This window comes from Tyto alba, unplaced genomic scaffold, assembly GCF_018691265.1.
Source record: "Tyto alba isolate M040663 unplaced genomic scaffold, T.alba_DEE_v4.0 Super-Scaffold_1, whole genome shotgun sequence".
NCBI classification, from domain to species: Eukaryota; Metazoa; Chordata; class Aves; order Strigiformes; family Tytonidae; genus Tyto; species Tyto alba.
This window is the reverse complement of record NW_024881261.1, coordinates 9219786-9234126: the sequence shown is the minus strand read 5'-3', so window position 1 is coordinate 9234126 and position 14341 is coordinate 9219786. Positions and strand designations below refer to the sequence as shown.

General features: G+C 35.4%; 1 protein-coding gene across 10 annotated transcripts in view; it reads left to right on the top strand.

The window, feature by feature from the left end:
* ATRNL1 (attractin like 1) overlaps window positions 1-14341 on the top strand; it is a 519346-nt gene that overhangs the window by 93004 nt on the left and 412001 nt on the right. For all 10 annotated transcript variants that reach the window (XM_032988565.2, XM_032988564.2, XM_032988569.2 and 7 more), the window contains exons 11-13: window positions 8924-9008; window positions 10866-11074; window positions 11993-12111. In XM_032988565.2, the coding sequence (XP_032844456.2) occupies window positions 8924-9008; window positions 10866-11074; window positions 11993-12111 (413 nt within the window). The remainder of the gene's footprint in view (window positions 1-8923; window positions 9009-10865; window positions 11075-11992; window positions 12112-14341) is intronic.

Below are 14341 nucleotides of genomic sequence, written 5' to 3'. Positions count from 1 at the left end.
CTATAATTAACGTTACAGTGTTGATAAATGTTCTGTATAAATCTGATTTATAATTTGTATGCATTAGCATTACTGGAAAGCTTCTCTCTCTCTCTAAATGTGTAGATGGGTAGTTGGAAGCCTGTGTCCACATGGGTTTTAATTTTCTGAAGGTGAGCTCAATTTTCACCCCGGGGAACCTGCTGAAGTAGCATTTAAAAATAAAAAACCCAAACACCACACTATGTATTTATATACATATGTGTTAAATACATAGCTACCGGTATGTACATATACAAATGCATAAAATGCATATATATATATATATATAAAAATATACAAATTCAGTGTGAATTTTGAAGAACTTGTTTCTAGCCCAACTGCAGATAAAAGAATTTCAAAGTGGTACTCTAAAACTTTAGTATGGGTTTGGTATTGATAAGACTTTTTGTGGTTTTTTTGTTTTTTTAAGTTGTAAAATTCTGATACAGGAGCCCTCCTGTGCTTAAAACCCTTGCTTTTCTATTTGATTCAGATCTTAGGAATGTAATTTAGATTATATTTTATGAGTATTCAGATGCAAAATTTGCAGGTAAAAATAGATTAATTGAACACACAGAATCATAATTTAAAACAGAGATTCTAACTACTGAGAGTACTATTTAAAAAAGAAAAATAAAAAAAAAGGCTTTTTCTAAGAGTAGAGATGTTTATTTTAGTTCCTGACCAAATGGTAATGTTAGTAAATATATTTCTGTATGCCTAAGGCAGTTTCTGTAGTTTGAGTGTATGAAGTATTCAGTCTTTGTCCTTTTATTTCACGTATGCCAGTTGCTAAGGTATCTGCATACCCTAGAAATATACAGAGAATGACCGACAGGGAACCTCTATAAAAGCCAAAAACTCAAGTCTTTGGCATATGACATCTGCTTCCATGCTCTCTTCTAGTGGTAACTGTATTTCAGCTTTGTCTGCATCTATGAGAGAAGTGCAATAACACATACATTTAAGATAATATACTCTGCAATATTTCTTCTGTAAATCTTGTTACTGTCTGGATTTCAATTTTTTGTTATGGGTTAAATAATATGCAAGTTAAATTGCTTCCAAAAGACAATATTGCATGTGAAATATGAAGTGTCTTCTAGAATATTCAAACAAAGCTTAAAAACTTAATCCTGTTTGGAAAAAATTTTTAAGATTATCTCATGAGATTGACTTCAGTTTCACTTGTAATCAAACATACTGCTTGTATTTTGTAATAAAATGAATTGTTTATTCATAAATTGTTTGTTTGTATAGTAAGTTGTTTCAACTCTAGTCTTTGTCGTCAACAAAATAAGTAAATTTTAATGTCTGTACAGATTTTTTTTTTTTTTTTTTTCCTACCCCCAGTACAAACCCATCTATTTTTACAATTCTCCTTCTGGAGTTACAAATGGATTATCAATGTGTTACTGCAAAGAAAATGTAAAGCAGCGTCTGTGATAGATTAACTTTTATGTGTTCCTGAGCACTTAAGTCATAAACATAGTTCTGGTGCAGTCTGTAGTAGCAATTACCTCCATATCATTTCGCTATTAGAAGAGCAAAACCATAATAATATAATGCACTAATTGCTCTATTTAATAGTAAAGCTCAAGGAGGTTTTTTTTGTGGAGGCTTTTTTTTTGTTTTGTTTTTTAATATTGCTTAGGGAGTCACTGCTAAGTATAGACTCTGCTTTAAATTCAATTCATGCTGTTTCAAACATACCTGCCTTTATGTTTTCCTGAGAGTAAGGATATTTTTATTATATGAATAAAGAAAAATTATTTATTCAGTGTGGAATGAATTGTAGAATAAGTTTGTTTTTTTGTACCTAACTGTCATGGTTTAACCTTGACCAGCAACTAAGCACCATACAGTTGCTCGCTCACTCCTCCTCGCCAAATGAAATGGGGATGAGTTTTGAAAAAAAAAAAAAAAAAAAAAAAAAAAAATTTAAAATTCATGGGTTGAGATAAGGACAGTTTAGTAAGTAAACTAAACCACAATAACAGTAATGATAATTGCAATTGAAAGAGTTAAAAGAAAAAGAAAGATAAATAGAACTAGAGGAAAAAAAAACTAACAAGTGATGTACAATGCATCCACCGGTTATCAGTGCCCAGACAGTCCCTGAGCAGTGTCCCACACCTCCTGGCCAACTCCCCCCAGTTTCTGTACCGAGCATGACAAACTATGGAATATCACTTTGTCTAGTTCAGGTCAGCTGTCCTGACTGTGCTCCCTCCCAGCTTCTTGTGCACCTCCTTGCTGGCAGAGCATGGAAACTGAAAAATCCTTGATTTAGGATAAGCATTACTTAGCAACAACTAAACCATCAGTGTGTTATCAACATTATTTTCACACTAGATCCAAAAAGAAGGGAAGAAGATTAGGAAGAAAATGAACTCTATTCCAGTTGAAACCAGGAAACTAACTTTCATGGTGTTTTAGTTGTTTATGGTGCTTAGTTTTCCAGAGTCACCAAAAAAAAAAAAAATAAAGAAAACCAGATAGAAGTATAATGTGTGTCCATAATTTGCGAACCAACATTTCTTCTTTTCCTAGAGTAAAGCTAACTGAGTAGTTATTGGAACCACGTGAAGAGAACATACAAGCATAATCTGACATTGGACTCTATGTAGTACATAAGGCTGCACTGCAGGTGTTGCAGAGTGTGATTGAGTAGAATCAGTACATTGGCACTTCAAATCAATTTAAATACTTTAAAATTGAGAAATTAGAATATGAGCATAAAGTAGGTAGTTTCATATACTTTTTCTTAAAGCATAGCTCCAAATGTGGTCAGAAGTTGTTACTAAACTAACCTGCCAATGCAGAAACACAAACGTGGTCGCAGAAGTATAGTATGCAACACTGGTGGCCCCTTTTTTTTAGAGACTGACCGAACAACTTTTGCTCCTGATTTCTAACAATATTCATGTTTAAATTATTTTTTCTGTTCAGTGGAACAGCATTAATTTGGAGTAGGGAAGAGTTGCCTAGCTTGAACAGTTAGGGCACTTTCCTTGGAGATGAAAGCTGTAGGTTTAAATCCCATTGAGTAGGAAATGAACCTGTTTCTCCTGTATCCTTGGATCATTACTCTAACTAATATTAAACTATATAAAATAAGTATTTTTCCTTTTATTGTATTTCAGAAGTATGAACACTGTCCGTTTTTTAAAGGGAACAGTGAGAGTATCACTTTGAGGCAGTTCCACCTGCAAGTTCTGAGTGGGCATGGTGCTTCTGTTCAGCCTTGAGTGCAGTATTGGGTGTTGTGGGGTGGGGGTTGGGATGGAGAGGAAAATGATGAGGTGTAAATAAGCTTCTCTTCTGTTCAATCCTTACAGTTTTTCATCTGAGTTTCTGTAGTATTTTCTGCAAAGGGAATATTTCAGTTCCTTGATTTTCTCTTATATTCTTTACAAAATTTTGTAGATATTGGAGTTGTCAGTATTTTCAGGGTCATTCTCATAGTCTTTTTAGTTGTTGAAAATAATTGATACGCCCATAATACATTAAATAAATCAGATGAAAAAGGGGAGAGTGATCAACTTTAAAACAGCGTGTAGATATGCTGTTCTCTTAGATTTTCATAAATCAAAATTTGAACTGGAGATAGTTGGATGCTCAACTTGTATAATTTTTGAAACTGCTTTATTAAAGTCAGACATGAATTTAATGGAGCTGTGTTTACTTGCTTCTGCTCCAGTTCTGCCCTAATGTTTAAGCAATACATTGTTCAAAGTCAGACATGAATGATAAATCCAAACTTTATACAGCCATCCACTCCTAAACAGGTTTTTAATGATATGATCAACTGTATATCTGAAGAGCAAAAGTCACTTGTAAAAAGACTTGCAGGACTAACAGGATGAACTAGGATGCTGTATTTTCCCGATTTTTCCTTCAGTCATGTTTTGGTAAATCTGATCTTAGTTAACTGTTTTAAAGCAAATCTGCATTAGCTTATTTTACTGATGTGACAATGTTTATTAGAAAAGTGGTTGTTACTTTTCTATAAAATCATACCGGGAAACATTCTAGTAATGTATGAATACATTATACTATAACATACACTATACTAGTGTATATATATATACTAGTATAATACATACTGTATAGTATAACATAATCCTCTTGCCTTACTGCATTATATACTTATTATATACCTATACATAGTATATGTATATATAATTATATGCATATTATATACCTATTATATATATTAATATACCTGATTGTATTTTTCGTGATCTCAGCAATGGAGACTTAATGGTCCCAAGTGAATTCTCAGGGACTCTTTTGTGTCTTGATGTCCCTTGTAGACAGCCTAGATTCCTATCTGAGTTCAAGCTCTGTGAAATTTTTCTTACTGTTGCAACATTGAGAACTTCTCTAGAAAAGTCTATGGTCATCCTCTCTGATACCAATAATGCAATAGTGGTAGTAGGATGTAGATGACAAGGATACACACTTGACAGGACAAAATATATGGTGTTGAGGCCTGTCCTGTTGGAGTGTGAGACCTTGGAGTGTGAGTGCACTACCCCGTGCAGAGTTCAACTGGGGTTTTTCTCTGCCAGCATCAGCTGGATCACCTCAATTCTTGTGCGTTTCTGTGGCATGTTTCCTCATGTAAGTTGTGTGGCTGGTAAATTCATTCTCTGAGGCACTTCTGTATTCACCTGGTAACCTTTAATTCTGTTGTGGTTTGAGCCTGGTCAGCAGCCAACCACCCCACAAGCCACTCACCCATCCTCCCCCCCCAAACCTGGCAATGGGAGTGGGAATTGGAGGGGTAAAGGGAGACTCGCAGGTTGAGATAGAAACAGTTTTATAATGGTAATAAAATGAAAACAATGACAGCAATAGAAAATATAAACAAGCAATGCACAATGCAATTGCTCACCACCTGCCGACCAATACCCAGCCCGTTCCTGGCTAGCGATCCCGAAAATACCAAGATCCCACAATCACAATTCCGGAAGTGAGAGAGAGCGCCCCACCTTCCCGACCCCCCCTCCTCTATATAGTGAGCATGACGTTACATAATATGGAATATTTCATTGGCCAGTTTGGGTCTGGTGCTCTGGCCGTGCTCCCTCCCTGCTCCCTGTGCCCTTGCGCATGGGCAGGACGTGGGGAGTCGGAGAGTCCTTGAAGTCTCCGCAGCAGCTGAAAACATCAGTGTGCTATCAGCATTCTTCTCATACCAAAGCCAATGCTGAATCTAAAACACAGCACTATTCTAGTTACCAAAAAGGAACATTAACTCTATTCCAGCCCAAACCAGGACAAATCTACACTAGGAAGGAGTCTGAATCTTTTTCTTGTAATGATAAGAAGTGGTAGGACTAGTTCTTGACATTGAAGCGTTACTAGTACGAAGAAAAGCCCCCGTTTTCCTCCTTGTACTTTTCAGGGACTAAAAATTCTGCTAATCAGTTTGGAATGAATAGTATCACTTCTTCATCTGCTTAGTAACTGTCTTGCTTAAAGGAAGTATACACTTTCATGTGCTATATATTATACCAGGATCCATAGAGAGACAATGTTAAATACAACCAATACCGTATCTTCCACTTACAATCTGTACAATACCTTGAGTGCATGACATTTTACTGAGGCAAGCATTTTATTCTTTGCTCCATAGAGCTTACCATCCTTATTAGACTTAATACAACAAATACAATGCACAAAGGCTAGAATAGCGATAAACAGTGTTGAAACTCTTTTTGCCTTTGCTGTTTGTCACTTTCTTCTTCTTGGAACTCTAAAATAAGTCTGGAAATTTGGGTACCTTGAAATGTTCAAAAGAGGTTTGAAAATGAATGGCAAGGAGGAATTCTATTTAATTATTTACCAAAAACCATCTCAAATCAGTTGATTAACTACCTGTACTTTGTATTAACCAATCTGTACAGAGAAACTCAGATCAGGAATTTAAAGCTGAGTGAAAGTATTATCCTTGCACAATGCTGTGTTCAGTAGTCATTGAGAAGGCTAGGAGGAGATAAGAGGGAAGGCTATTTGTAATGTGCTTCCCACCCCCTTTTTCCCTTGTAGTCTATTGAAAAGACCTGCCAGTTTGACAAATACCATTGGTAAGAAAGGAATTATTGTATCTCCAGCCCTCAAGGGTTTCTTATCTCAAAACTGGCCTTTATTATGGTTTTATGGTTTTCCTTTGGCATTAAATCCTACTTTTTCTTAAATAAATTTCTACGTACAAGAAAGACTATATATTTGTATATGTTTGTAAAAATACAAAAAATAAAGTGCAACACTTTCCAAGACCAGATGAAAATTTAGTATGTGTTTTTAAAATCATTTTTTTTGCCATCAAAGTTTTATGAGCTCAGACATGGTGTTTCTGTTAACATACAGTGACTTACAGCAGCAAGAACTTAATTTTATAGTATAACAACAAGATTTTGCTGACCAGTTGTAGCATTAAAATACTTGCTCTTTATAGCTTTTAAAATTGAAATATTTTCTTGAAATTTAAATTGAATTCATGATTATTGATCACGATTTAAAATAAATAATATTGCTTTTATTCTGAATTTCTTACATAATTCAAACAACACGGAGGCATCAAATGCCAGTGTTATGCTAGGATATGGGGAATACACAACTTCTATATTTAGTATTTCTCTTACCTTCATCTGAAACTTGTGATCATAAGTAATTAATTGGTGCCCTAGTACTATGATCTCTTCTGCTGAAACTGTTTCAGGAATGACGTCTCTCTGGCATGTATGTATTTTCACCATTCTGTTCAAGCAGAGAAAATAAAAAAAGAACAATCGTGAAAGACAAAGGTTATTAATAATACCATAATGTTATGATATTATAATATTAACAACAATAGTGACAGAAGGTAGGAGTTGGGAAGGAGGCAAGATTTTGGAGATGTACTGGCCCTATAAGAAGTGAATTAAACTTACTATACTTTCTTTTTCTTCAAACTACTAAGTTCTATCAGAGTTCACTATCTGACATTGAAATTATTGGTATTTGGACCATCTGTGTTGCTCTGGTAATAATGTGCTTTTAGTTTTTGTTTGAAATTTATAAAAAGGTGTAACTGATCTACCAAAGCCACAGTCTGACTCTCTGGGCTTGGGCTGTGACTCTGGTGAGGGCCTAGTGACATATTAATGGCGGTTTTGCCTGTAGTGATGCTGTCCTGCCCCCCGCCATGTGCCAAGCCCACCCTTGTGTGAGCTGTGTCAGCATGATATGCTAACAGAACGCTAACTGGTTGAAGTGCTGTGAATAATTTTCTGTGTTAGAAGCGCTGGAGCAGCAGCACTAGCAGAGATGAACTGTTCTGACAGTGGCAACGAGAACAGGTCCAGCGTAGCCAGCAGTTAGAGAGACTTAGGCTCTGTATGGCACCAGCCTGGAGGACAGTTTGTCCCTCTTGGATTTTGTAATATCTATTTTTGTTGTTTTAGACTGGGGACAGTGGGAGAAGGGGTGTGGCTTTTTTTTTTTTTTTAATAGTTATTTTTTAACCTTAAACAGACTACCTTGAAGTATGTGTTCTGTTAGTGACTGCATAAATTATTCCAAATTTTAAAATTAAGTAAATATACTTTATTTAGATGTTCCTGCCATTGAAATCCTACAGGCAAATTCAGCAATATTAGGTAAAAATCAGCCTAGGTAATAATTGAGTTAAGACCCTGGAAACAGTTAGAGCTCAGGTGTGTTCCGCATAGTCGTGCTGTATGCCAGTGACCTTTTTTGATGGTCTCTATAGAACTTTTCTGCTTCTCTGTAGCACTAACTTTGACTGCAGCTTCTACAGGCATGTACTCTATCCACTTCTGTATATTATGAAGAGTATGCTGAGCAAATAGGGATTTTTTTGTGTCTTAGTGTCCAAAATGATAGCTTTGCCTTTGATTTAAAAGAAAAAGTGTCATCTTGTTATTCTGGTTTCAAACAATGTTAAGACAAAATGTAATTAAGTTTTCACTGAGAATATCTGAAATTAAAATACATTTATTAAAGATCTTAAAAAAATATATACATATAGGTATGTGTTTATACATGTATCTATAAAAATAAAGCCACAATTTTATTTGGACTAAATTGGAGAGGTCTCTCTCCTTTTAACTCCTTTTCAACTTTGTGTGTATATCAGAACTATTTATTTTTAAATAAGAAAACTCTAATCCTCTGTCTGATAGAAAAGTTTTCCTGAAAGTTTACGTTACCTATCTCCAAATCCTGTTATGATAACAAATTCTAGAAATGCTTTGCCTGCTATGTAGAAGAGTACTTTCTTTACTCCGTTTTAAAGGGATTTCCTTGAAGTTTCAATCTAGGTGCTCCCTATTTCTATTACTGTGGGATTTGAATAATTAATCAGTAAAGTTCAAGTAGGAAATAATGAAGAAAGGACTAATTGATCTAAAGAACTAAAACCCCAGTTACGACAGGGGAATGAAACCACACCAAAACCACATTTGCAAATGTTCACACAGCAGTACTAAAAGAAGTATGCTTGAATAGTTAATTTGACATGAAGATACTGACACAACAAGCAGAGTAGCTTTAAAAAACCCCTAGAAATGGTTATTAAGAATGGTTTTAAATACGTCAGTCAAATTTTGTTTCAGAGTCCATGAGACTAATACACGATGAAAACATATTAAGAGCATTTGAAGGTTATGAGGTATAGATGGTCTGTTTTTACAATGGAGATAGCAGGGGGTTACCTGCAGGGGGTTACCTGCACTTGATCTCTTTGGGAAAGGAGAGTAAATAGGCAATAAAGTTAGTTGATACTTAAAATACAAAAGTGTCTGATAAAATCCATTTTGCATACATTTTGCTGAAAACTTTGAGTTATTTTATCTATGTTTTCATACACTTTTGTTTTGTCTTTCAGCTTGTGATGAATGGAAGATTTTACCGAAACCTAATCTGCATCGAGATGTCAACAGATTTGGTCACACTGCTGTTGTCAGTAATGGGTAAATGAAGTGTCTTTTAAATTTTCCTGGCTGTTTTTCTGAATGAAAAAATGTGGTAGAAATCATACCAATGTGAAGTTTGGTCAATGGCATACAACTGATGCAATTTATTAATATGAAAAGTAGCGCTTATCCAGGGGTTTTACTTTTTTTAGGTAATCAGTAAAGCTAGTCATCAATCTGACATACTGTGGAATCTGTTCAAAGGCATTTTATGTGAACCTTTTGTGTATGGAGGTGTTTCACTGTACGCTACAGTGAAATTGAAGTTCAGTACCAACTACAGTCCTCACTCAGATGTCACAGGAGAAATCTTTTTCTCTTTGCAGCATACTGTAATTCCTTATTGTTCTACAATCATAGAATCAAAAACATACGACTAATATTTGCTTGGAAAAAGCAAGATCTTGATGATAGTGACACAGTTATCATCATTAGCCATTTGCAGGAAAAAGAGCCTGCTGGCATCTAGACTATATTGAGTATATTGCTTATCTTCTAGAAAATGTAGCATGCTTCCATGTCATATGTTGAGTAGAGGTGCTCACTAAAGCTTCATCATCTAGAAACAGGACATGTAGTGGATCTGGAATTTTCTGGATTTGGTGGCTGAACTCTGGTTCCTCCACCTCAGCCCCCAAAGATAGAACTGTAGGACAAGCATCTGTTTTTCTAGTGGAAAAGTTGTAGAAAACTGTAGTCGGGTTTGAAAACATTTCTACCGTTTGTTTCTGTCAGTTTAACTATTGCTGGTTGCCAAATGGCATAAGGATCTGATAGCTGCAGTACTATAGATCATTGTACTACTGATCATTCCTCTTCTACATTATTCATCATGGTAATAAACTCAGTATTTAAGTATATCTGGGCAACTTACAGGTCTTCTACATCTGGATATTGTATAGGTCAGAAATAATGGAGGTGATAAGTACTACAAATAAGTAGTGATAAGTACGACAGATGAGAATTTAAAACTGATTTTAACAAAAATAGCAGTACGTTGTAACTCTGGACACAGAGCACTTGACATTAATCAGTGAATAGATTCATTAAGAGAAAATTGCTTAGAATTAATGAGTTCATTTTGATTTGTGTTGTTTTAAGACATCTAAGGTATGTCTGATACTTTGAGAACTGTCAATTTCAATGCATTAGATTTAAGGTGAAAATGCCTTTTTTTTTTTTTTTTGAACTTAACGATATGTTTAGTAGGCTTTATGTACAAAAACATATAATACAAGATAATCTCCAAAGGTTTCTGCTATTGGTAACTGTATGATTATTTGATTAATTCTGTTTTAAGAGTATGCAATGCAACATATATACAAGCTCTTTTTTATTTTCTTTTACCTGAGACTGTTAATTTTAAATGAGAACATAAGATCTCATGTCTAGTCTTCTGGTTCTGATGTCAGCAGCTACTGCACCAGAAATGTTACCAGAAAAATATTCATCTGCCAATTATTACTGGCTGTCTTTGAAATCTTCTTGAAGAAAAATGTTCTCATTTCTCACAAACCTTTATTTCACACTTTGTTCTCATTATCTAACTCCAGAAATGACTAGTTTCCTCCATAGCTCTTCTTTCCAGACATTTGGTATGTCACTCACTAATACGTACAGCACAATGCACTTTGAGTAATTTTTTGGTTAGTTTAAACTTCCATGGAGAACTACATTGAAAAACTTATCAATCTTTATAATAGAATGACTGTCAGAGTCTTTATTAGAGAGAGATGAAGAATGCCTTTTATGATATTACTTTGTTGATTGTATATCAAGACAGATAAGAAATCAAAAATATGTTATCTATAGCTACAATAACAGTTATATTTTCTTGCCATTTCCTTATAATAGGTCCATGTATATATTTGGGGGGTTTTCGAGTGTTCTTTTGAATGACGTCCTTGTGTACAAGCCTCCTAACTGTGAAGCATTCAGAGATGAAGAGTTGTGTAAAAATGCTCGTCCAGGGATAAGGTGTCTGTGGAACAAGAAGCATTGTGAATCCTGGGAATCTGGACATGCTAATAACATCCTTAGAGCAAAATGTCCTAAGAAAACAGGTAAGTGATTTTTAGTCTTACAGTGTCAGATTTGCAATTTGATGTAGGAGATAGGGGGAGAAAAAACCCCAAATGTCCCCTCAAAAACAACAAAATGGAACTAGTGGTTCGACTGCAAAGACTGTTCCTCTGGGAATATCCAGTGCAAAAGATTTATGGAATAATTTTTAAAATAGTTCTGGATTTTTTTTTTTTTATTTTAAATACAATGAAGTAGGTGTAAAAGAGAACAAGTTTAAGATGCTAAGGAATACAAGACATAAGAGGATTCAAAGAGAAGAATTTACTTCACTGGGGAGCTAAAGCATAAAATTACTTTAGATTGGTTTTGGCTCAGTCTGCTTGAAGCATTTCTAAAAGGATGAGCTTTGAAATGTTGTAACTGAGTTAGTTTTCCTCTTCACCTTCTGTTTCAGGATATATGTGTATACACACACACGTACATATGTGTATATATAAGTATATAAAAGCCTTCATATGCTTTTGTGTTTCTAATATAATTCTTATTTTTTTTTATTTACTACTTCTACCATTACTGTCTTGCATAGCAAGAAACCTGCATCTGAAGAAAATCTTTCTTCTGTGTTAAACTAAAGGACTGGAGAATTAATGGTTTAAGAAACTTTGTGATACTTTTATGTACTGTGCTAAGAGAGCTTGAATGCTGCAAATCAGTGAATATTCCTTTAGTTGATATGAGACTTATGAACCTTCAAATACAGTTGTTACTAAAGGAATTTTTAAAGGAGTAAATCTTATTAACTGAATAGAATTAATTTCCTACAGGAACTTAAACATTTATGAATGGGTAGAGTTCAAATGAAAGATGTAACAGAAAATGCTCTAAGCGAGTATTTAAAATGTGGTGTTATTTTCCTTCTGTGTGATGTTTCTTTCTGACTTTCCTTTGTATTACAGCTGCTGCGGATGACAGATGTTACCGATACGCGGACTGTGCGAGCTGTACTGCCAATACAAACGGGTGCCAGTGGTGTGATGACAAGAAGTGCATTTCAGCAAATAGCAACTGTAGCATGGTGAGTGTTTGCAAATCTATGATCGTGTTATTAATACTGTTTCTTTTCTAGCTAAACCAGAGGCCTGTTGCAGCAACTGAAAGTGGTGTAGTAGACTAATTATAGCTTGTTTTGAACACAAACATAAACACATTTGCCTGGATTTTGCAGTAAAAATGTTGCAGAGGGCAGATATGGACTGCAGCAAAGATACCTATTTTGGGGAAAAGAATGAATGTATTCTTTAGGATTGTGTTAGCCCACTGTATATCTCAATGGATAAATACCATTATCTTCTAGTTAATGACATTTAGAGTGTCCTAGAGACATCATCAACTTGGATCTTGTGCATATGCAGTGTACAGTATGCCAGCAGACACAGTAGAATCCCATGAAGGGTGGCTATTCTTTTCATACCCTTTCAAACAGGACCAGGTCAGTGTTGTTAGACTTGGTATTCTGATCAATGGCCATCATAGAAATGTTTTCCTTTAAGTCATGGAGTTGCATGTCATCTCATTAAAAGAATATGTGCCTGTGTCACCATAAGATTAACTGGCTTGTGATGATTTGGTAAGATTGTTCTGATCATTGTAAATACAAGCAATAAGAACATATAGATTTATATTTTTCAATTTTTAATATAGCTTCATGTCATGTTTTATACTTTATGTTGTTGTCCACCACCTGTTGCATCTCTTGCCTGTTCATCTGATTTTTGACATAATAATATTGTAGCTTTATAAATTTTGCCTCCTTATATTTTTCAGCTAGCTCCAGACACGTGGCTGTACTTGAGTTCAAAATCCATTCTTTACACACTTCCATTAGCTTGCTCTCTGGTTTGAACCTGATGCAAATCAATCTTCTTCTCTAGACAGACAAATTAAGGTGTGAGTTGGATTGACTCTGACTCAAATCTTGCACATTCAGAGTGAGCACAGCGAGCTCTAATCACTGGCATTCATAGCTAGTCCCTACTAATCAAAGCAGTGCAGACACAAATTCATCAACAGCCCATGTTATAAGTCTGTCAGAGAGATTTCACATTCCAGGCACTAATGGTTAGTTTCCTTTGTGATCTTCAAGGACTCTTCTTTTCCTAACACATTGTACTGTATTAGGTGCCAATTTTCTAACTGTGGTTTTCAACTCTTAAGCAAGGAACAGTTGCTAAGGAGCAGACCATCTTCATGTGGAGCACTGGGTATTTTAGCACAAGCTTCTCAGTTCAGTATCCTTCTTTGACAACCTTTCATGACCAAGATTGTCAGCTTAATTGGCAACTGATGCACCAGTCTTCTCTATATCATTTCCTGTCTTTTATTTAGGGTTTGAAGTGGATAGAAAAGGCTGCTAGTGGAGTTACTAAAGAATGGGATAGTGAATAATAATCGAAATTATTTCTGAAAAGAGTTACTATTGTAAGTTGAAGGTAGCTATTGCAAAATCAGTCTATTGTCTGGGAAATGACAAAGGCAGAGTTTCGCAGCTCTCGACATAAACCCACCAAAATAGCATCAACAGAATGGTACCATGGGGGGAAACGGAACGGATCAGGCTGATTATCCATTTTCATAGACTGCTACTTCTGGACTAGTCCCACAAAATGAAAATCTTGTGACAGTACTGTGATGGTAATATAGGATAGCAAGCTGTAGACTCACAAACGTCACAAGGAGAAAGCCCCATTTTTGCAGCTGTACAAAGGCCTTGATTTATGACTGAAATCATAGAACATCAAGATGAGATAGACAATAATGTTTTAGAATCTGTTGCTCTTGTTTCATGGAAACTGGCCAGCATACTACAGATACGTTGACAATCAGTTTGGCATCAGCCTCATGGTCACGGATATCTGCAAAGCAGTAACTGTTCTGCTGTTTGGAACAGCTGTAAAATATGGACATTTTCCTGAAACAACTCTGTTTGGACAGATGGACTTCATAAGTAGTACTAATGTGTTGATGGTACACGTACATCTGCCTGTGCTCACCATCTGATGTGGGTCAGCACATTAACAGGACACTATATTCCTATACTGTGCAGACTCATGGATCATCAAGATATATATCATACTCATACAGGGTCTAAATTCAAGTAGAGGCTTGTAACGCCAGGTTGTTCTGGAGGTCTGGCTCATTTCAGCACTAGCAAGCTGGTTTATTTTTCCTCTTGTAAATGCTCACATAAGTGGGATACCTCTGAATACTGTGGTTTTAGTTGATCCCATCATACCTGCAGATGCAGA